Source organism: Melitaea cinxia, chromosome 16 (genome assembly GCF_905220565.1).
Source record: "Melitaea cinxia chromosome 16, ilMelCinx1.1, whole genome shotgun sequence".
Taxonomy (NCBI): Eukaryota; Metazoa; Arthropoda; class Insecta; order Lepidoptera; family Nymphalidae; genus Melitaea; species Melitaea cinxia.
This window is the reverse complement of record NC_059409.1, coordinates 6,939,240-6,963,439: the sequence shown is the minus strand read 5'-3', so window position 1 is coordinate 6,963,439 and position 24,200 is coordinate 6,939,240. Positions and strand designations below refer to the sequence as shown.

The following is a 24,200-nucleotide window of genomic DNA, read 5'->3' as shown; positions in this document are numbered from 1 at the left end:
GGTTTACTCAGAAGACCTGAATATCAACATGTCATCGCCATTGGGAATCCACAACACCGTCTTTCAGGCGGAATGTATGGGAATCATAATGGCAACAACAGCGATCACTTCTAGAGAGGTACAGGGTTTTCCAATCCGTATTCTTTCCGATAGCAGATCGGTCCTGCAAGCCCTACAGAGCGACATTATGACATCGGGGCTAATATACGAGTGCCATCGAGCTCTGACGAAGGTAAGTGAAACAAACACCATTACCCTTCAATGGATAAAGGGCCACAGTGGATCGCGAGGCAACGACGCGGCCGACCGACTCGCGAGGAATGCACCGGAGATGAGGGTCCACGGACCCGAACCCATTCTGCCTCTGCCTTTCGGATGGCTGCGCAGCCAGCTGCGACACAACACCAAGAATATTGGACAAACCTAACTACCTGCAGGCAGACCAAGGAAGCTCTTCCGACGATCAACCCAGGATTGTCCCGCAAACTTCGCAGTTATGGGAGAGCCCAGCTCCGACTACTGGTCGGGGCTTTTACCGGACATGCCTTGCTTAACAAACACTTACACAATTTAGGTGTTACAGACAGCCCCCTATGCAGAGCGTGCATGGAGGCAGAAGAAACGGCCACAGACATCCTGCTGGAATGCGGTAGTGTGGCGAACTACAGGGCACTACACATCGGGACATCGCGGTCGCTCCGAGGCTTCCTCAAGGAGCTAGGATGGCATGAATAAGGCCCCCAGCCAACCACGCAAAATAGGCGCAATGAGACGTCGAGTTGTGGAGAATAGCCCGTGAAGAAACAACAACAACAATATTGAGACAAAATAAATAATTTACCAGACATTTTAATTTTTTATTTGATAGCTAATGCTTTAACAAACTATTGATTGAATTGTAATAGATACAATCTAATATTGAAAGTAAGACTTATTTATTACTATTTTATATACTTAATGTGTATGAATATATTTCGTTATGAAGAGTGCTTTGTGTCAGTAGAAATAATTCTATTTATCGTGGTTGCCTATAAATTTTTTTTTGTGATTAAATCGCTATCGCGCAATTTGTTTTTAATCATAAAGAATCAAATAAATAATAATAATAATAATAACGAAACTTTTTTAATTGAACTAAATATTTATATTTTTGTGAATTAAACTTTTCCCATTGGACATGACATTAAATATATACGACAGAACTAAATTTATATAAGTTAGTTGTATGGATATAGCATAGCAACAGCAGGATCTTCAGTTTCAAATGTAATGAGTACATCTTTGAATTTGTCCAGAAGTTGCATTAGTTGTGATCGAGAAACATTCTCCATGAACATTATTTCTTCGAGATGTTGTTCACCACGGAAGTAGCCTGAAAATAATTACCTATGTAAAGTATTACTACTAATTGAAATGTTTACCAAATACAATCACAAAAATATTAATGGTAATCTTACATATAATAATTTTGCATTGAATATAAATATTGAGTGTTTAGTAGTTCAGTGATTTTGAGAATGAAATTAAATAAACATTTCAACTATCATTATTAGGGTCAGCTCTTAATATGCCGAGATGTTCTACTGAATATTTACGTCGGAACTTCCTAACATAAACACAAACAGGTTTTGAAATATGTTTTGCAAATATGAAAAAAAAAAAATTACAAATATTTTACAAGAAACTGAATTTTTTTTTTAAACTCACCTTTTTTATGTAACTGAGCAAGTAGTAAAAGATCACTAGGGTCTTCGGAGGCGGGTATGGTCGCCAACACTGCTCTCTCTTCAGCGGTGAATGTGTCAAGTAATGACTCAGTGGAGGGGGGATCACTGGGCATTCGACACGCATCTATGGCATCGCAACCCGCAGGCGCTGTCCACACGGTAGGAGATTGGAAACTGAAATTTTGTATGATCAACATCTTTTTTTTTTATACGACTAGGTCGGCAACTGTTACGGCAGTAAAGAATATAGCCAACCCCTCTCTTTCCATGGGTGTGGATAACACAGTTCTACTTTTTTTTTTACCGATGGCGGAATAACCATCCGACTGCTGGCTTTGAAATACACAGGTCGAATACGGGCAGCAGCGTCTTCGGTACGACAAAGCCAACCCTGCGGTCACCAACCCACCTGCCCAGCGTAGTAACTATAGGCAACACACGTGAGTTTACGCCATTTTTGGCGCGCACTTGTGGAGGCCTATGTCCAGTTGTGGACTGCGATAGGCTGAAGTGATGATGGTGATGAGTGATGATAGTGATGATGATGATGATGATGATGATGATGATGATGATGATGATGATGATGATGATGATGATGATGATGATGAGTGATGATGATGATGAGTAATGTTAGACACATGTATCACCAGTAGCATCGCAAGCGCGTTGCGGACCCTACCACCGACCGCCCTAGGAGCTCTGGCCACCTAACTCACCACAGGAACAACACTACTTGAGAACAGTGTTATTTAGCTGTGATCTTCTGCAAGATTGGGATATTTCCCCAGACGGGCTGCTCCAGATTTCGAGAAGCATATGGTTTCCCCATTCATCATCATTATTATTATAATTTTTCCTCTTTCTCTAATTTGGCAGAGTCTATTCGACTTTTAAGCATATTGAGGATAGTATGTTTTCATCCATTTATACATTGATGATAAAGATGAAAGTAACTCATGTCTATTATCCACATTGCAATTAGTGTATTATGTAATGTAAAACTATGACAGGAAATCTGTATTACAAAATCTATGTATGCATAAATTTATGGAATACATTCCAGAGTTGTTATACCAATTTGTCGGTTTCGAAATTAGGCTTTATATAACAAGAAAAATATTTAATTAGCAGTATTAGCATTGTATAATATAACTAGGATTATTTTTTTCAAATATTGATGTTATTAGCTTATTATACTCTATTTTTTTTATTTACCTCATTTCACTCTGAAGCTTAAGATTTAAGGACACTCCATTCGTTTTCTCCATACCGTTTGTTGCGGCATGACCATTTCTAAGTCTCGGCGATACATCCACATCACTTTCAAATTTGTCTTCATCGCTACTTGTGTCTCTATTAATTACGCTATCTGTTTCTTTTAAAGAAATATCCGAAAGCCTTGAAGGTAAGGTTTTTATCTCAGATTTGTCTTTAGCATCTGATAGTCCATTAACATGGCCATTTTCTGCTCCATTGATACCATTGCCATTTAAATTATTCGATATGCCACTGTCTACAGAGTTTCCTTGAACCTTTTTTTGTATACTTTGAGTCTTATTATAGTCACATCCGTTAACTTTTGGTTTTATTAAACCATCTACTACATCAACACCGTCGTCGAAGGAATGATTTGCTGAATCAACTTCGTGAAAATTGTCATACTTTATATGTTCCGATTCAATAACGATAGGCTTTGTGTGTGAAAAGTCTGTCTGATTGAGGTTATTTTGGGTCGGATAATCTTCATCGGAATCTGGAAACGTGTTACTACTTTCTCTAGGTTCAACTGGTTCAGGAACATTTAGTTGCACTTGGTTCAAGGAAGAAAAGGATACGCTGTTCGATTGGTAATTCGAGTCGTGTTTTTCACAGAAATATTCTTTGCCATCTACGAAAAAAACAAAGGTAATTTTTAATCTACTTTAAAAAAAAGTGGGGGTTCTTAATACGATAGTATTTTTATTTATGTGTGTTACCTCGAAACTTTTAATTGGGTCCGATTCGACTGGTACTGATTTCGATGATTCTTCTTTTAATCGAAAGGTGGTGATTATCATGTGGTCTCATTTAAATTTAATCGAGATCTGACAAGTCTTTTCTCGAATTGTATATCCAATAATGAGCATTTAGTTAACTATTTTTCGTCGACCTACGTTATATTATACCTCATAACATTTTACTGGGTGTACCGAGTTTGATAATTCTTAACTTACTCGTACGTAAGCTGGTGCTTGTCTTGTGGTCCCATTTAAATATGATCGAGTTATGATAAGAAGTTTTTGAGTAATCTTTGATAACGCGTATTTACTTAACTAATTTTAGTTACCTACGTAATACTTGTCAATGTTGATCATCGAAAATTAAAGTCGCTTTATTTCATTTGCGAACAGACACAGCTGCACGTAAGCGTGTAGCTGTGTGTGTGTGTGTGCGTGTGTGTATGTGTGTGTGTGCGTGTGTGTGTGTGTGTGTGCGTGTGCGTGTGTGTGTGTGCGTGTGTGCGTGTGTGTGTGTGTGTGTGCGTGTGCGTGTGTGTGTGTGCGTGTGTGTGCGTGTGTGTGCGTGTGTGTGCGTGTGTGTGCGTGTGTGCGTGTGCGTGCAGTGCGCACTCACCGAGCGCGCCGGGGCGCGGCCAATGCGGGCAGTGCGGCGAGTTGAACTGCACGTAGGTGTGCAGCTGCAGCAGCAGCCGGCGCCGCAGCAGCCACGCCACGAGCCGTGCCGGCCGCCCGCCGCAGCGCGCGCCCCACGCTCCTCGCGACACGTACCACAGCGGCGCGGGCAGCGAGAACTCGCTTAGCATCTGATATGAACACTTGTTTTATTGTTTACCTATTGTTATTAGCTATTTATCAGCTTATTTTCACTAAGATTGACAATATATATATACTCGTATATATTTCTCTGATCAGCAAATAGATATAGACAAGAGTATAAGATTTCAAAAATTACTAAATAAGAGGTAATTTACAAAACTAGGCAAATAGACTACGTTATCAAATCGGCGTACGGGCACACCTGATGGTAAGCCAATACCAAAGTCCTTTGCCTATAGACGCCTGCAACACCAGAACCATCGCAGTCACATTGCTGACCCTTTTTTTACGTGGGGAAAATCCTCATGAATGGCCAGCGGGGGTGCACCGGAGAGGTTATGTCAGACTTTTACTGACCAAAAACCACCACGTGTGAGCGTTATCCGCCTGGGTAGGGCGAGATGACAAAGCCTCCGTGCCCCGGCAAAATGGTAGGGTGGCCTCACTCACAACAAGGCCACCCCTCAGACGTGTGAGGTTGTCCAGCCAGCCTAAGTCCCCCGACTATCAGCCAGCGACCTCCCTATTACGAGGGGGGGAGGAGGTGGGCAAACTGTCTCCTCTTTGCCCCCGTACGTCTGCGCCGGAGTGGGTCAGCGGCATTCTAACATAGCATAAATCCTAACCCATCATGTCCCACTTATTATAGTATAATCTTTACCTTTATATACATATGATACTAGGACAAAATGTTAAAATATATTATTATAAGGAAAATAAGTTGTTCTTGTAGATAATATAATATATAGGTCTGTAAAATAATTTTTATGTACAAAAAAAAACTGCATCTCTTATACGCTAGAATAAGAACCGGTCGGTGGTTTAAGAATAAACAGTACATTGGGTGTCAAAAGCCCGTGAATGTATTGACATTTTGTAAACAAAAGGTGTATATATATATATAGGTTCCAATTCTCAGTCAAAGCATGTTATATATTAAGGAGTTAATTATTAAAAGTTCTTCTGATTATCTTAGCAACTTCAAACATGATGCTTTCTAAGGAATTGGTGATGTCAAAAAGTGCATTTGCCATATTTGGACAGTTTCACATATTCCATGAGTAACACATATGTGGTAATTATGATTGAATAGTGATATCTTTATAACCTTTTGTATTTCTAAACTAGCTGTGCTCTGCCATTTCATTCACGTCAATTTGAGGAAAATACATACTAAACTATTATATAGCCTATTGCAGCAGTCCTCGGTAATTATTTTTCAATTTGAAGCAGTACTTCCTGAGATTAAGGTATAACAAACACACAAAGCCTTTTGCTTTATAATATTGTATTTTTAAATATCAAGAAGTAATTATAATAGTAAGTTCTTTTGACTTACCTGTAATAGGCATAAACCAGGAAACTCCTTGGCAAACTCATCAACAAGAGGCGAGTTTATGTGTATATTAGCTCCAGGGGCGACGACGTAAACATTTCCTTCACAAAGCGGATATATGACCGTAGCTTTAGCCCAGTACACTAAATGTCCTGTTAATTGAAAAGCCTGTAAGAAAACTGACCTTATAAGCCACCATCATTTGTAGTACAGTTTCTCATTTTTACAGACACAGCTACAAAGATAAATTTAAAAAATTTACCACGGCTTGATGTCATGTGTTACGTTATAGGAAATAACTACATTAAATAGGTGTATACAATAAAGCAATTTGTAGACTCCTATCTTAGAATGTTAAAAAGAAATAGTTTTATAATAAATATAAATATAGTAAATTAGAAGTTTGTCAGTAAATCAAGTAAAATTTGTAACAATACAATTCTTTTTTTTTTTTTATTATTATTCTTTATTTAGAAAACCAACAGCTTTACAAACAATGTACCTTACAACTATGTAAATGCTATAATAGTATAGCCAATAACAGGTTTCCCTTAGATTACCAAATAACACTGTAACAATCAAACTAACACTGTATCAATCAAACTGTCACAAAATTCTTGTATATTTTACCTGTGTCAGTGTTAAATCTGCTTCAATGGCTAATGTTTGCAAGCTCTTCAAAGGACTATAGAGTTTAATAAGTCTTAAAAGTGCAGGACTTCCATCTAAGGGAATTGATGCCAATAAGTCATTAGGATTTACCTGTAATTATTAAAAATTAAAAGCATTAAAAAAAATATTGTACAGATCAAATATAATATAATAGTTCTGGATCCCGGGTCCATTTTTGCACTTGACTACTATCAAGCTAATTTTCCGTGAGTAGCTTCATTTTGATCCCTATCCCTATTCCTATCCCACAATCAAGTTTTCGTACAGAAAACTGTTGGACGCCTCATCAAAATCAAGTGCAAAGCAAAAAGGGACCCTGATCCTAAACTATGACCAATATATATATATATTTAGTTATATAAATAAGATGTGTATCAATCATTATCACTTGTTTTTCTCACACTAAAAATAAAGTAAACAGAGTCAAGGCCTGTGAATCTTCTTAAAATATAACTTTTTTATTAATTACAAATCCTATATACAATTTGTCATTAAAATAATCTTAATTGCAATAACTTAGTTTGAAAGTTGAAAATAAATTTTATACACTTACCATAAGTAAAATGCCATGATAGGGTCTTAATTTTTGCACACATTTGTCTATTGTCTCTGGTTCTATTATCAGACCTCTGTTGTGGATTTGATGTGCTTTATGTGGGAGACAGAATGATAGAAGAACCCATTTATTTATGCGAACTTGAACAATACCTGAAAAAAAAATTTATAATTTTTCTTTTTACCACTGTTGTAATGACAGCAATGCTGTAATAAAACCAAATGTTGTCTTGTACCAAAAAAATTACAACAAATATTATGATACTAGAAAGTACTATACAAAGAAATGAGTAAGACATACTGTTGTGAAAGTAAATAGCTAGTGTTCAATCTCCACACATAACAAATACTTGTTTAGACCATACAGATTTTTATCATGTAAGTTAAGACTTGAATATAATTATTATATTCACTAGAAACATATTTACATAAATATCTTACTAACATCATCATTGCCTCACCTGTACTACTTAATTCTTCAAATACAGCTTTCATAGATCTGGCCAGCGAGCTTCTCTGTAGTATAAGATGAAAAGCAGATTTAGGTACAGTACTAGCTGTACTGTTATCTGTGCTATGCGTATGTGAACTGACTGAGTGACGAGAATTCTCTTCTTCGTCCTCATTTTCTCCTGAATTGGCTTCACTGTCTAGAGCTGATACTTCATCGTGGGCTGCCAACTGCAAAATTAATTCATAAAGTGTTTTTATGTTGCATGTCCCTTGTTTGAGACGTGTTTTCCAGCATATAATGCAAATTTTTTCCACCTTATTTACTATTTATTATTAAACTAACAGCAACAAAGCAATGCAACAAAAAAAAATTTAAAGAAACTACAAATTTGATTGAAATAGGTGAATTTAACTATGAAATGATTTTTTAAGAAGTTTATAAAAGCTTGTGTGATGAAATGACAATTTTGTACAAAAACTATTTTGTGTGTATTTAATATAATGTAAATATGTATTAATAAAATATAATATAAATATGTATTACCATAATTTTCATTTCTTCTGTCAAATAAGAACACCTTTTCTCTTCATGCCTTAATGCTTTACCCAGTCTTTTGCTCAAGTCATAGTAACATTTAACTGTAAATAATAATACATTGGAATTAGCAAAGTATTTTCGGAATTTTAGTGTTGTTAAAATTAATTTTTTTTTTAAAGTTATTTAAACAAAAACATTAAGAAAGAAAGTAAAAATATGGTTATATATTATAATTTTTTAACATGTTAATAGCCAGTTTGATTTTTTAGTTTTTCTGTTTGGGCCATGGGGGACACCATGTAGTCAATACACAATTGTTCCATCGGTGCCGTGGGGGACATCACATGACCGCGAACTAGAGTCAACTTTAAAAAAATATGACTTAGAAAAATATGTATGTACGAGGGGCGGCTGAAAAGTTCTGAGCTTAGGGCATTAAGAGTCTAGATAAAAATCTAAATAAAATTTATACATACATCGCAACATTATAGACTCCTACCAAACTGCATGTCCCTTATCATTGCCACCGGAGAACAAAGTAACCTGGTGGGGGCCTGAACTGGAAAGACTCAGGAAAAAGGTGAGGCGACTTTTAAACAGAGCAATGAATACATGCGCCGATCTGGACTGGGACAGGTATAAGAAAGCCAAGTCCAGATACAAGAAACGACTAAGGTACAGAAGCACCGACTCGTGGCGCAAATTCTGCAGCAGCGTGGAAACCTGCGAACAGGCCAATAGGGTAAGGAAGGTCTTAGCAAACCAATCCTGCCAGCTGAAGGGCTCCCTAAGAAAGCCTGACAACACCTTCACGAGCACGCCGGAAGAAGCAGAGTGCATCCTGGTTGAGACACATTTCCCAGGGTGCCACATCATGCAGTCGGTGGACTGGCCCGAGGAGGACGTAGCCCCAACAGAGGAGCATTGGGAATATGCACTCAAGGTAGTAAGCCCATCAAAAGTCAGATGGGCTATCAACAGCTTTGACTCCTTCAAATCCCCAGGGTTGGACGGGGTCTTCCCGGCACTTCTAAAGTGGGGAAGTAACCGACTGATCCAGAGGCTTACCACTGTTTTGGCGGCCTGTTTAGCTCACAGCTACGTGCCGAGGCAGTGGAGGGAGGTAAAGGTAATCTTCATCCCCAAACCGGGAAAAAGTGACTACTCTGAACCCAAATCCCACAGACCTATAAGTCTTACATCTTTTCTACTGAAGACTCTGGAAAGGCTGTGCGAACGGGATCTGAGAGAAAACGCCCTAGCTACAGTACGCCTACATCCAAACCAACACGCGTACAGCCAAGGTAAATCAACAGAGTCAGCTCTACATGCAGTGGTCAGTAAAATAGAAGAGGCCATTGAAAACAAGGCTATGTGTCTTGGCACCTTCATCGACATAGAAGGAGCCTTTGACAAGACTAACTTCAACAGCATCTCGTCGGCCCTAGTTAAGCACGGGGTACACCCGATGATGATCGACTGGATAGGTAACATGCTCAGAAAAAGAGTCATCAAACTTACATCAACTGAGGCACAACATGCACTGGTAGCCAGAGGATGTCCACAAGGAGGGGTGCTTTCCCCACTACTGTGGAACCTAGTGGTAAACGACCTTATAACCAGACTGAACCAGCACAACTACTTCACGATCGGGTACGCTGATGATATCGCCATCCTAATCAGCGGCAGAGTCAGCAGTACCGTGTGCAGTGTCACACAGCAGGCGCTACGAATTGTGGAGAGATGGTGCATAGATAACGAACTCACCGTCAATCCTGGAAAGACGGAACAGGTAATGTTCACTAACAAACGGCAATTGGGGAGCTACAAACCCCCTAGACTGTTCGGTACGGAGCTACAGTTCAGCTCGGAGGTAAAGTATCTAGGAATTATTCTAGATAGCAAACTGAACTGGAGCAAGCATCTCAACAGCAAAATTGACAAGGCTACAATAGCCTTCTGGCAGTGCCGCAGAATGATAGGTAAGAAATGGGGTCTATCCCCAAAAGTCACTCTGTGGCTGTACCAGTCCGTCATCAGGCCAATTATCAGCTACGGTGCTGTGGTTTGGTGGCCGAGAACCAGACTAATCACCGGAGAAGCAAAACTACAACGACTTCAAAGGCTAGCTTGCATGGCGACTACGGGCTGCATGAGGACTACTCCGACAGCCGCCCTGGAAACCCTACTGAACCTGCCGCCGCTGCACCTGTTTATCCAACAGGAGGCGGGAGCGGCTGCGGTAAGACTCAGGAAGCTAAACCTTTGGAGGAACGTAAAGGTAGCACATACAGGAATACTTGGCGAACTGGCAAACAGGGAACCGCTCGTCGAAGCGGTTACCGACAGGATACCCAAACAGTACGTATTCGACAAAAGATACAGAATACAATTACACGAAGACCCAGGTGAAGGCCTCAACCCTAGGGAGTTAAGAATCTTCACAGACGGGTCGAAAACATCAACAGGTACAGGTTCTGGGGTCTACTCAGAAGACCTGAATATCCACATCTCATCGCCATTGGGAATCCACAACACCGTCTTCCAGGCGGAATGTATGGGAATCATAATGGCAGCAACAGCGATCAAGTCTAGAGAGGTACAGGGTTTTCCAATCCGTATACTTTCCGACAGCAGATCGGTCCTGCAAGCCCTACAGAGCGACATTATGACATCAGGGCTAATATACGAGTGCCATCGAGCTCTGACGAAGGTAAGTGAAACGAACACCATTACCCTTCAATGGATAAAGGGACACAGTGGATCGCGAGGCAATGACGCGGCCGACCGACTGGCGAGGAATGGATCGGAGATGAGGGTCCACGGACCCGAACCCATTCTGCCTCTGCCATTCGGATGGCTGCGCAGCCAGCTGCGACACAACACCAAGGTAATGCACCAAGAATATTGGACAAACCTAACTACCTGCAGGCAGACCAAGGAAGCTCTTCCGACGATCAACCCAGGATTGTCCCGCAAACTTCGCGGTTATGGAAGAGCCCAGCTCCGACTACTGGTCGGGGCGCTTACGGGACATGCCTTGCTTAACAAGCACTTACACAATCTAGGTGTTACAGACAGCCCCCTGTGCAGAGCGTGCCTGGAGGCAGAGGAAACGGCCTCACATATCCTGCTGGAATGCGGTGGTGTGGCGAACTACAGGGCACTACACCTTGGGACACCGAGGTTGCTCCAGGAAGTCGTCGGCAACGTGAAGGGTCTGCTAGGCTTCCTCAAGGAGCTTGGCTGGCACGAATAGTGCCCACCAGCCGATCACGCAAAAAAGGCGCATCAAGACGTCGAGTTGCGGAAAATAGCCCGTGTACAACAACAACAACAACAACAACATACATACATCGCCAAATCTTCGTCCCCGTAAGTCTTTTTTTAAATTTTTAAATAAAAAATAAGCGCTAGGTGCCAGATCTGGACTGAACTGGAGGGTGATTTATTCATCATCATCGAATCTGGCTTCATCGAAGCCAGTTTCTCGCAAGGCATGCCTCGCAATGCGCGCCGTGTGAGCCGCGCGCGCGTTGTCTTGCAAAAATAAAATTCCTTTGCTGATTTTACCTCTTCTTTTTTCGACAATGGCTTCGCGAACTTTTTTTAAAAGCCCAGCATAATACTCTGCATTCATTGCAGTTTTTTTTGGAAGGTAATCTATGAGCATAACTCCTTCGCAATCCCAAAAAATGGTAGCCATGAGTTTGGAAGCCGATTTTTCCACCTTGAACTTCTTCGGCGGTCTTTCCCCCTTCTCTATCCACTGCATTGACTCTTGTTTTGATTCTGGGTCATATTGTCGGATCTACGTTTCATATCAATCACAATACGAGTGCAAATTTCTTCCAAATTATCCTTGCACAAGTCTAAAAACTCTTCAGAAGTTTCAACGCTTGCTTGTCAAGTGGCGCGAGCATTTTTGGCACCCAACGCGCACTGACTTTATTCATATGCAAATGATTGTGCATAATATCTCCAACTCGTTCCTTACTTAAGCCAAACTCTTCTGCTATCTGCCACAATTTTATTCGGCGATCGTCCAGTACATTTTTTTTTTACTTTTTCGATGTTTTCATCGGTGACTGCAGTGTACGGCCGACCCAAGCGAGGGTTATCTTCCAGAGTCTCTCTGCCTTGTTGGAATAGGCGTGTCCATCGTTTAACCGTGGCTGACGACGGTCCAGATTCTCCGTAAACACTAAGTTTCTTCAAAAATTTCTTTTGCTGTTTTCCCCTTTTTAACGAGGAATTTGATGACGGCGCGATGCTCAAACTTCGTTAAGTGCAGTGATGACTCAGACATGGTGATGTTTACGGTTCAATTACTCAAAGCGTAATGAAGCTAATGACGTGAAACTTCGCTTATATAGTGGGTAGATGTCGTTCAAATAGTGACCCACCGGATAAGTAAATAGTACGACTGCAAGTACCCTAGGCTCAGAACTTTTCAGCCACCCCTCGTAAAGTGTAAGAAAAAATAAGTAAGATCGTTAAGAATGGGTGTGGTAGTAAATAAAAACTTATCATAATTTTTTTGTGAATAAGGACTTTTAAACTGGCCCCATGGACTAAACAACTGAGGACAACTGATGTCCCCCATGGCGTTCAAGATGTTAAACAAATACATTTTCCTTTTTTAATTATTTATCATTTATGAAATGATGCTTTCTTGATGAATGATGAATCTTTGAATTTGATAGTACATGTTTTTAACTAGTACACATATTATATGACTTGTGTAATAAAGATCATAGGCACTTTGTGGATATGGGTTAAATTTCTACTTTCGAGTCTAAGAGTAATATTTATATATGTATTATATACAACAACATTAAGAATAAACATGTTTGTAACAATAGATAAACAAATATAGTTAACATATTAACCATATTTGTTTATTTGAACAAAGATTAGGGTAATATTTGACACATATAATAGTAAATGACTTTTGATACCAATTGAATGGCTTGCAGATGCCTGGAGTGCAAATACAATATTGATAAGGATCATCGCAGCTGTGTCATCTTTATTTGTTCGGTAGGGAAGTAGTGTAGGATGGCCCACAAATCTCACATCATTCACTTTTAGTTCAAACTTCCTATTACAAAGTTCTGCTTTTACAGCAAATAAAGTTGATAACATTTCATCTGTGAAGCCACTTAGTTGTCCTTTAACAATAATTCAAGTCAGATTAATTTTTATAATAGAAAGATATATATTAGTATAAATAAAGTTATGATTCACACCTTTACAGATATTCGATGTTTGTGATTGTGAGTTTTGCAACAGATCTTCAGTGGAACTAATTGCATATGGATTGTGGCGGCCACATTTCTTCTGCTTATTTTCATTTTTGTTCTCAGTCGTGTAGGGATATCTAAATAACAATCTATCACCTTTGCTGTCAGACTTAACAAAAAATATATTCAATGGATTAACCTCCATGACCAAGATTTACGTCAATGGCGAATGTTAAAAGCGATATTACAAAAGATTAGTAAACAATGCAAATACGAAATTAGAACACATTAATACGCTTGAACATGTTTTCAAAAGTTTTAAATTACTACACATGGTTTGTATATATATTGTTTATTATATTAGAAAAAATCTAAGTTAAAGAATTATTTTTCTCACTTGAAAAAATAAAACACTTTTACAATGACCCTTTGAATACACTCTTTATTTTATTATTTACTCTTTGCTCTTTTCACCAGTATATAAGTGTATAATCTATGGCTCTTTTCTATCAAAGAGTATACAACGTTTATATGGTATTTTTTATGACGTAGGTAGATACCTACTCACGTACAGTAAAAACTTATGATAGGTACAATAGGTAGGTACATAATTTGATGTCAAAATCCATGACTTAAAGGGCGCGTTCCACTGAGTGACCACAACGACCGCAAAGCTCTTTATATCGTTCCACCTGTGGTCGTCGTAAGCGATCGATCGACATCATAGATGACGTCATTTTTCACGACCACATCGCGCCCAATTCACTCACAAAATATAGTTGGGTTAGAGTTAGCTTTCATCAAATGACAATTGCGGGAATTCTAAAAAACAACTGTCAATATCAAATTGTGAATGTTATCTCTCATTTGATTCGGCAAAACCGCAACGATAAATTCAGAAATCCATTTTAAATTAAATTTTACTCCAATCTATGTGAAATACTTACTCACAAACCCCAAAGCTGCATGTTTTCATAATGCCTGCATAGTATATTGCGAACTCATAGCTGACACCTGACATTACCTGATATAACATGAATTATTTATTTATTTATAAAATTCACTTAGAAGTACAACGACCGCGGCATTTTTTACGTTAGTGGAACGGCAATTTCAGTGGTCGTAGTCGATAGTGTTGAGGGCCTTTAGTGGAACGTGCCCATTGCATACATTTACATAAAAAACGATGCGGGCGTTGTAGGCAAATTTTTTATATTCCGTCTGATAACAAAAAACAAATAATAAGTTTTTTAGATTTCATTTGATAAAAAATAGACAAGTCCACAGACTACTTTGTCAGTCAGTCAATCAGTTCAGCCTATTGCAGTCTACTGCTGGATAGGCCTCCTCAAGTTCGCGCGAGACATTCCGGTTTTCCGCGATCCTCTCCAGCCTACACCGGCAATCTTACGTAGATCGTCGGTCCAACGGGCCTGAAGACGTCCCACACTGCGTTTGCTAAGGCGCGGTCTCCACTCCAGGACCCGTCTGCTCCAACGGTCATCAGTCCTGTGATATAGATGACTAGCCCACTGCCACTTAAACTTTCTAAATCTGTGGGCTATGGCCTCTTCTTCTTCTGAAAAAATGTCATGAAAAAATCTTGTGAAAGTGATAGCTCATATATCTCAAAAATATCTTGAAAAGAAATAGGTACATATGTAAGTATTCTAAAAAATGAGCCGCGGCCCACTTCGTTGGGCGTTTATTATTATCTTTGTGATGCAATTATGTTGTGTTTTAATTTCGTCGACGTCTGCTACCTGTTTATATCATAGTACTCTGTGTCTGCTACGTAGGGATCTCCGACCGCGCGAGTAGGCCCCGCGGCATCCTACCATATAGATGAAAAAACAATAAAACGGTCATGCGATGCGTATACATGATGCACAGCGTTCAATTGTCCCCCCGCGCAACAGCGGCTTACGAGTTACGGCAGCGCGCGCTTACAACGATGAATAAAATCGTAATAATATCGTGTATTTATTATTTTAAATTACAGAACCAAATAACATACTTTAAAGAACAAATTTTGTAGCACTTAAATAAATAATATGTTGCTTCAACGCCATCTATTAAAAATCGAGAAAACGTCGTCGATAGACTAAAATAAGACTGTTTTCTAATAGCGATAGATGGCGCTAGTTTATTTACCATTTTGATATTATATTTTAATATTTTTCTCAGTTTATTTACCATTTTGATGTTATATTATATTTCTTCTTCTTCTTCTTCCTCTTCTTCTTCCTCTTCTTCTTCTTCTTCTTCTTCCTCTTCTTCTTCCTCTTCTTCTTCTTCTTCTTCTTCTTCCTCTTCTTCTTCTTCTTCCTCCTCTTCTTCTTCTTCTTCCTGTTCTTCTTCTTCTTCATCTTCTTCTTCGTCTTCTTTTTCGTCTTCTTCTTCTTCTTCTTCCTCTTCTTCTTTCTCCTCTTCTTCTTCTTCTTATTCATCATCATCTTCTTCTTCTCCTCCTTCTTCTCCTTCTTCTCATTCTTCTCCTTCTTGTCCTTCTTCTTCTTCTTCTTCACTAATCATCAGGTGAAATAGTCATCAAACGCAAGCCTATCATTGTATAAAAAAAAGACGAGTTTACTTTTCATCCAACACCGGCGACGAGTCCTGAAAGACGATAGTGGCGAAGAGACCGCCGACGAAGCCTCCCTTAGCAGGCGATGAATGGGAGTGCGTAGGAGACACTACTTAGTGCGCCTCCAGTAAAGCCCCTCTGCCAGTGTCGGGCCGGGATGGGAACCCGGTCCATGTAGACACGGTGTCGTCGGGATTGTTCAGCGGTGAGCTGGACAGTCCCCATGGAGGAGAAGTCTGACCTTTTTGCCGAGACCAGCCTGTCTCTGGAGGGATCTTGTTACCTGCAGATCCGGCATCCTCCAATTAAAGCGGCTGAAGGCTCCCCGCAGTGGTTTAATCGGTATTGCACCCCCAAGTGCTGAAGCCGACATATGGTCTAGGACTGCCTTCCGGGCGTCCTGCATATCACCTGTAAATGGGTTCCTCTGCGATACCAAAAAAAAGATTTTCATGTTGAACTTTTTTTTAATACCTGTCCAGTTGCTATCTAGCTAAAATATATGTAGGAATTAGGTCACACTGGTTACTAATAATGTAAGATAACACGAGATAGTTATTAGTTAACGGGGGAGACTAACTTTATTGAACAAATGTAAATTTGAAAGATGGATCGTGACTGTCTTTATAAATGTGTTATCTTAAAATTGTCATCATAAATGTAAGTATTTGTTTCCGTTTCCTGACACGGGTGGCGCCCTTTCTCTTCCTTTCGTTATGTGTCAAGTGCTGGTTGTGTAGAAATTAAAAATCGTATTCTATCAGAAATCTAACCTGACTTTTATTGAAATCCTGCCGAATTCCAATAAACTTCTTAGCACTTGATGGATTCATCGTGTGGGTGCCGGATCTATCGTGTGGCAGAGGGAGAAACTCAAAACAGTTCCTAGGACTTACGACCTAGGTGTAGGTTTAAGGAGGCCCCCTTTGAAATGCGCATCAACGCTCATCTTTACTGCTCGAGTTGCCTGCCCTGCCTAGTCAAATTATAGATCGTAATATAATATGTAACAATTAATTAGTTTGCACAAATTAATATTATTAAACAAATCTTTTTCTATTTATACTAGCTGTGCCCGCGGCTTCGCCCGCGTTGAAATCAGTGTGTCACAAAGTTTTCCCGGCAACTTTCCAGTGAGACTCTCATCAAAATCGGCTTAGCTGTTCCATTAACCTTTCTCTTGAAGCCCTCTCTCCATTGGTAAAACCACATGAAAATCCGTTCAGTAGGTTTCGAGGAAATCGATTACGTACACTTTTGGGGACTTTGTTTTATAATACACTAACCTATTGCCCGCGACTACGTCCGCGTGGTTATGATGATATGCATTACTATTAAGATGTTTAACGCAATTTTTTTTTATTTCAGTCACTTGAAATGCTTATCCACTAAGTAATTTTTTGAAAGGCACAATTTAGTATAATTTAATAGTTATTTTTATAAAACCTCTCTATACACCACATTTTTGGTTTTATTTTCAAGCTGCAGTATAAATAACCTATCAGGCGAACTTATAGCTGTTGTATATGTTTCATTAACTATCAACCCCAATTAAACCCCCTTAGCGGTGGAATATCGCAAAATCCGTCCTTAGTGGACGTCTCCTAACTATAATCTACCTCCCTGCCAAATTTCATCTTTGTCCATCCTGGATGGATGGACCATCCGCCGGTTTTTGAGTTCTCGTGATGACTGAGTCAGTGATCTTTCTTTTTTATATATGTATATATAGATTACGATGCATTACTTACACCTCCTCACCATCTATAGAGCATACATTTTAAATTTCAAGTCTCTTACAAACTTCCAACCCCCGTTTTATCTCCTTAGGGGTCGAATTTCGTAAAATCCGTTCTTAGCGAATGTCTATCCTTATAAGGAGTATATCTGCCGATTTCAAGTTTGTACGCGTTATAGTTTCGGAGATTTCGTGATGAATGACCTTTCGCTTTTATATACAATACAATACAAATACTCTTTATTGTACACTATCAGAGAAAAATTTTACACCGTAAAAGAAAATATAGACATGTATATATATTATAGATTATTAGTATAGTTTAGTATTACTAATTTTTGAAATACTACATAAGTTTATGGTCTTGATAAGTGGTTATCATAGCCTATGAAAGCTTGCAACATTAAGATTACAAGTGCGTTGCCGGCCACAAGAACACATAACAAACACTACTTGAGGTTAATTTATATCTTTTCTTCATCTACAAATTCTCGAACATAAACTCATCAAACACAGTACCGAGGCCGTTTATACATAAAGCATTCGAACATTTACAAGAATTAGAAATAATAATGCCAGTAAAAAACACCGACTCCATATACAATACAGATACAACAACCGGTCGGGTACAGAACGAATATAAGTTATTTACTTTAGCGGTCTAGGTTGAAGATATAAGGGAAGCATTGAAAGGGTATAAGGCTCTGCCGACTGAAATTAATCATTGGTTCAATAATTCTGTTTTGTAAATTTTCTGTTTGATATTCGTGTTTTTTTTTTTTTGAGAGTACATTATCATAAAAGATGAGGGTGTATAGATAAAGATATGAGTGAGTGATAGCAAATAGATAGAGAAAATATGAAGAGTAGATAGAGAATGAAGTGAGAAAGTGGATACAAGGAATACTATTTCGCGAGTTTTTAAGTAATTAACCCATTAACCGGCAACACCGTAATATTACGAGTACATTCATCAAAATGTAAATAATTTTGTTTTTTACCAAAACAGAAAAAGTCGAATGTCGATTTTCAAAAGTGAAATATCGATTCACAAAATTGATATTTGGTCCGAGGAATCGATTCTTCGATTAATCGATTTCAGATCGCCATGCCTACTTCGAAACTGAATTGAGAAATGTCAATTTGCAAATTTTTAAGTTGTTAGGCTGCATGGATTATAGTCGTTTGCCTCTGCCTATTGGGGATAAATTTTAAAACAACATTGTTAAGTTGTCAAGTTTTGATAACACGGAAAAAGAAAAAGCGCGGGAACTTTGAAGTGAAAAGGCGGTCTTTTTTTTTTCAAAAATATTTTATTTATTTTATAATTTATTCACTGGAGTTTTTTATAAATAAATACTTATAAATTAATCAAGAGATGGGGAGAAGTAAGAAAAGGAAAAAGAAGGAGGAAGGTAACGCTGAGGACGACTCGTTGAGCTCCGACTCCGAGTCCATAAAATCTGTTGAGCTAACAGACGCCGAAAGGTATGCCCCGTTTCGGGTAGCCGATTACGTGCGGCACTACCCTGAGAACGGGGGTAATTTTGACTATATTGTATTCCTGGAGAGTACAGAGGCTGACAAGCCAATCGGAACAAGAGACATGATGACACTCGCTAATAGCATAAAAAAATATAATAAAGGCGTGAAACAACTAAAACGCATTAATAAAAGTAAAGTTGGAGTTATCTTTGATAGACCTGCTTTTGCTAACGCGGTCTTAGGCAACAAAAAATATCTTGATGGGTACAAACTTAAAGCTTCCCTTCCGGCTGCCGCTACAGAGGTCACTGGGGTAATTTCTCATGTGCCTATAGAATTATCCAATAAAGAAATATATTCAGCTCTAACTAGCACGAAAAATATTATATCTATACGTAGATTTATGCGACGTGTAAGAGAAAATGGAGAAATAAAATTAATCCCCACAAAAACAATTTCTATAACCTTTTCCTGTCCCAATTTACCAGATAGTGTGGACCTCAACAGCTGGCGGTTCGAAGTACGGCAGTACATCCCGCCAGTAAAGCAGTGTCTAAAGTGTTTAAGATATGGTCATATTGCAAAATTCTGTAAAAATTCACAAAGATGCAGCATTTGTGGCGAAGGTCACAATTTTAAAGATTGTCAGACTCCTTATACTGCAGCCAGTTGCTGTCACTGCTCTGGCAATCACATTGCCATATCCCCTGCATGCCCTGTTAAAAAAGAAAAAATCCAGCTTAACAGAGATAAATTTCAGAAAAAAAGCTTTGTTGATGTTTTAAACAGCTCTCACTTTCCATCATTAAACAAAACTGATCAGTTCTTATCTCTTTTAAATTCCGAAATAATACTCAAATCTATTACAGAAGCTTTAGTAAAACTTATAACACTAAACAAAAATAATGAAATACCTATCTCTTCCCAAAATATTAAAAATGTCCTGCAAGATACATTAAAAAAGGTTACTAATAAATAATTTGTACTTTATGGATACTTTAAATATTGTGCAATGGAATGCTCAGAGTATTCTACACAATCAACATATTTTTAATTATTTCCTTTTGGACAAAAATATTCACATTGCGTTAATTTGTGAGACTTGGTTAAAGCCTTGTCAAAAATTTAAGATACGTCATTACAATGTAATTCGTCTTGATTCAGGAAACACCCACAATGGCGTAGCCATATTAATACATAGCTCTATTTCTTATTCTAAAATTGATACTTTTTATGATGACTCCATTCAAAATGTTGTTGTTCGTATAAAATACTCTAGCAACAAAGAACTTACTATCATAAGCTTTTACAGTCCAACTAATTGCAATCCTGCTTTTTCTAAATCTAAACTAGACAGGTTAATTAAAAGTTTACCAGAACCAATCTTCCTAGCAGGAGATTTTAATGGCCTAAACTCAGCCTGGGGCTGTTCTACTTCTAATTGTCGAGGCAAAGACATTTTAGAGTCTATCAATAACAATAATTTGGTTATACTTAATGACGGAAGTATGACCACTGTTGGTTCGCACATATGGAGACAGAATGCTCTTGACTTAACCATAGTATCACCTTCATTGGCTCTAGAGTGTGACTGGTCAGTACATGACGATCCCTTAGGCAGCTACCACTTTCCTGTAATCACAAAAATTTTACTTAATAACAATCATTACAATGCCACTCCTATTCCCAATAGTAGCTCACTACCCTGCTTCCCTAACCTGAACAACGTTGATTGGAACATTTATAATTTAAATGTCCAACTATTGCTCACTGAATTTTCTCTTGATACACAAGACCCCCTTCATAACTACACAAAATTTACAGATATTTTACACTCAGCACTGTGGAAATCATCTTCTATTTCTAAGCACTCTTTGGTTAATACAGCTTTATCTTCATGCTCTCCTTCTAACTTAAATAAAAAAAAAAAAAAAACTTCTTCCTTGGTGGAATTTCAATTGCACCAAAGCCGTATTAAATAGCAAAAACGCTTATTTGACTTTTAAATCTGATCCCACTGAGGCTAATTACATTAATTTTAAAAGACTACAAGCCACCAAAAAATATATTATCAGAAATGAGAGAAGAAACAGTTGGATAAAACTCTGTGAACAATTTAACAGATCGACTCCTATATCAGTCATTTGGACGTATATGCGAAAATTTAACAAAAGCTATTCTCCACCTTCCCATAACAACTCTGACTATTCTTGGATCTTTGATTTTCTCAAAAAATATACTCCAGATACTGTAGAGCCAGCCTTTAATCTTAATTCTTTCTGCCATATTCTTCCTAATCAAAATTTTATTATAAAATCTTTTACCATTGTCGAATTAAATTCTGCTATTTCATCCAGAAAAGACTCTACACCTGGCCTTGACTACATTTCATATAAAATGCTTAAACACCTGTCTTCTCAATCTAAACTAATTTTATTAAATATCCTGAATCTTCTTTGGGAGCATAATCTTATTCCTATGGATTGGAAGGTTGATTGTTTAGTACCTATCTTAAAACCCAACAAGGACAAGTTTAACTTTGATTCATATAGACCTATAGCATTGACTTCTTGCATGGGAAAAATATTTGAACAACTTTTAAAACAAAGATTGGAACATTTCATAGAGTCTAATCATATTTTACCTTCTAATCAGTTTGGTTTTAGAAGAGGCAGGTCTTCAAGGGAGAGCATTGCTCACTTACATCTTGATATTTATAATGCTATACAATCAAAGCAAGCTCTCGCTGGAGTTTTCTTCGATGTAGTTGGAGCCTTTAATAATGTTAACCATCATATTCTATCCACGGAATTAGCTGCGATTGGTTTACCTGTAAAAGTTATACAATGGATTTTTAATTTTTTGCACAGTAGGAAGGTATTTGTTAAGTATAATAATAGACTTATTGGTCCAAGGCTTTCTCATAAAGGTACATGTCAAGGTAGCATTTTGAGTCCATTCATTTTCACACTTTATATACATAGATTAAACTTAATTCTAGGCTCTCATATATACAATTTACAGTTTGCTGATGATTTGGTAGTCTATTGTTCTAGTAATAATATAACTACCCTAAATCTTAAGTTAAACGAAGCTTTAGTTAAATTAAATTCTTATTTTAATTATCTTGCATTGGACATTAGCTTTGAAAAGTCTAAAGTCATAGTTTTTAATAAAGTAGGGTCTGAAAGAATTAAAATAAACTATAATAATATATCTCTTCTTATCACAAATGAAGTTAAATTTTTAGGTGTTATATTCATGAATAACTTATCATGGAACAAATATGTAGACCACATAGTTGATAGAGCTCTTAAGGCTCTTAATATTTTAAAGTCTCTTGCAAAAACATATTGGGGTTCTGATCCAAAAATCCTTCTTACCCTATATAAATCTCTTGTACGCAGTCATTTTGAATATGGATTTCTATGTTTTTCTGCTAATGACAAGTTGGTTAACAAATTAAATATTATTCAAAATCACAGCCTGAGACTTATCACTGGCGCCATGAAAACAACCCCAATTAATTCGTTACAGGTCGAGTGCAACATTTCCCCTTTACACCTTAGATTTAAATATTTGAAATACTGTTTTTTGCTAAAACTGTTTTCCATTAGTAATCATCCTCTAATTAAAAAGCTTAATTACTTACATAGTAAATATCCTGTAAATGCTCCATTAACTTCTAATAACCCATTTATTCTCTTCGAATATTCATTCATGTTAAATCTAAATAACCAACACAAAATACACAGTTCTAGCAATTGGATGTGTTACGAAAAGGAGTTTGACTGTCTTATTAATCAAATCGATATTATTATTGACCATAAGCTAAAAGAGCGCCAGGAAGTTTACAACCTCATAGCACAATACTCTGATAAGTTCAAACAACTTTACACAGATGGATCAAAAAATGATATAAATGTTTCCATGGCCTATTATGTACCTCATCTGAAGTTTGGCCAAGGCGTCAGATTGAAAAAGGAGATATCAATATTTACAGCTGAAGCTCTAGCAATTACTGCTGCCCTAGAATTCATTAAAAAACAAACTAATCAATATTGGCTGATCATTACTGACAGTATGAGCGTTCTAAAGGCTTTAGATAATTATCAATTCAGTGCTAATACAAACTTCATCATTTTAGAAATAAGACATCTCCTTTATCAACTATCCAGAAGAAACTACAACATCAAATTATTGTGGACACCTTCACATATAGGAGTAAGGGGAAATGAACATGTGGACTTTCTGGCACGTTCAATTGTTGACAGTGACAGCGGCAGCCCTGTTGATGAGAATGTTGCCGTACCATACACTGATCTATTAGTTGCTATTAAATCAAAAATCCTATCTGATTGGCGTGATCTTTGGCGACAAACCTTGTTAAGAAAAGGATCTTGGTATGCTCAGATAAATCAAGATATTGGAAAAAGTCCTTGGTTTACTAAATCGCATCAACATAGAAGCAGAAAATATTATACAATACTATGCCGCTTGAGATTTGGACATTGCAGATTTAATGCACATTTGAATCGTATGCGTATCATCTCATCGCCCGTTTGCCCACATTGCACCAACAACTCTACACAGTCTTTAGATCACATATTTTTTGAATGCTCCGCTTTTAATCTGGAACGCCTCTTATTTATAGCCAACTTGTTATCAACTTCTGGACCAAAAAATGTCCCGCGCAATACACAAGATTTATTGACTAATTTGGATAACTATACTAGTATATTTGAATTTATTTGCAATACTATCAATGATATTTGAAACAGGATCAGGACCTTCACTCATCGGATGTGAAATTTTATTTTGATATTTCAGGCTTCGGCCTATTACAGACTTGGTTTCGACCTCGCCTATCACTTATAGACAAAGAAGAGTAGACGAAAATATGAAATTTCAGACTTGGTTTCGGCCTTACTCTACCAGTCATCGAATCAGAAGAACAATAAAGTTACTTCAGACTTGGCTCCGGCCTTTTGATATATCAGAACGAAACTTACAAATTCAGACTAGGCTGTATGGATTATAGTCCTTT

The 24,200-nt window shown here is 37.8% G+C and overlaps 1 protein-coding gene across 1 annotated transcript; it reads right to left on the bottom strand.

The window, feature by feature from the left end:
• Positions 1 to 1,203: 1,203 nt before the first annotated feature.
• On the bottom strand, positions 1,204 to 13,781 carry LOC123660894 (GATOR complex protein NPRL3). Its single transcript, XM_045595916.1, has 11 exons — positions 13,350 to 13,781; positions 13,059 to 13,271; positions 8,104 to 8,198; positions 7,568 to 7,787; positions 7,105 to 7,259; positions 6,510 to 6,641; positions 5,883 to 6,047; positions 4,341 to 4,530; positions 2,943 to 3,615; positions 1,708 to 1,901; positions 1,204 to 1,372 (listed from the first exon to the last, which is right to left on the bottom strand). The coding sequence occupies exons 1-11, from the start codon at positions 13,546 to 13,548 to the stop codon at positions 1,218 to 1,220; spliced, it is 2,391 nt and encodes a 796-aa protein (XP_045451872.1). The 5' UTR covers positions 13,549 to 13,781; the 3' UTR covers positions 1,204 to 1,217.
• Between the last annotated feature and the right edge of the window lie 10,419 nt (positions 13,782 to 24,200).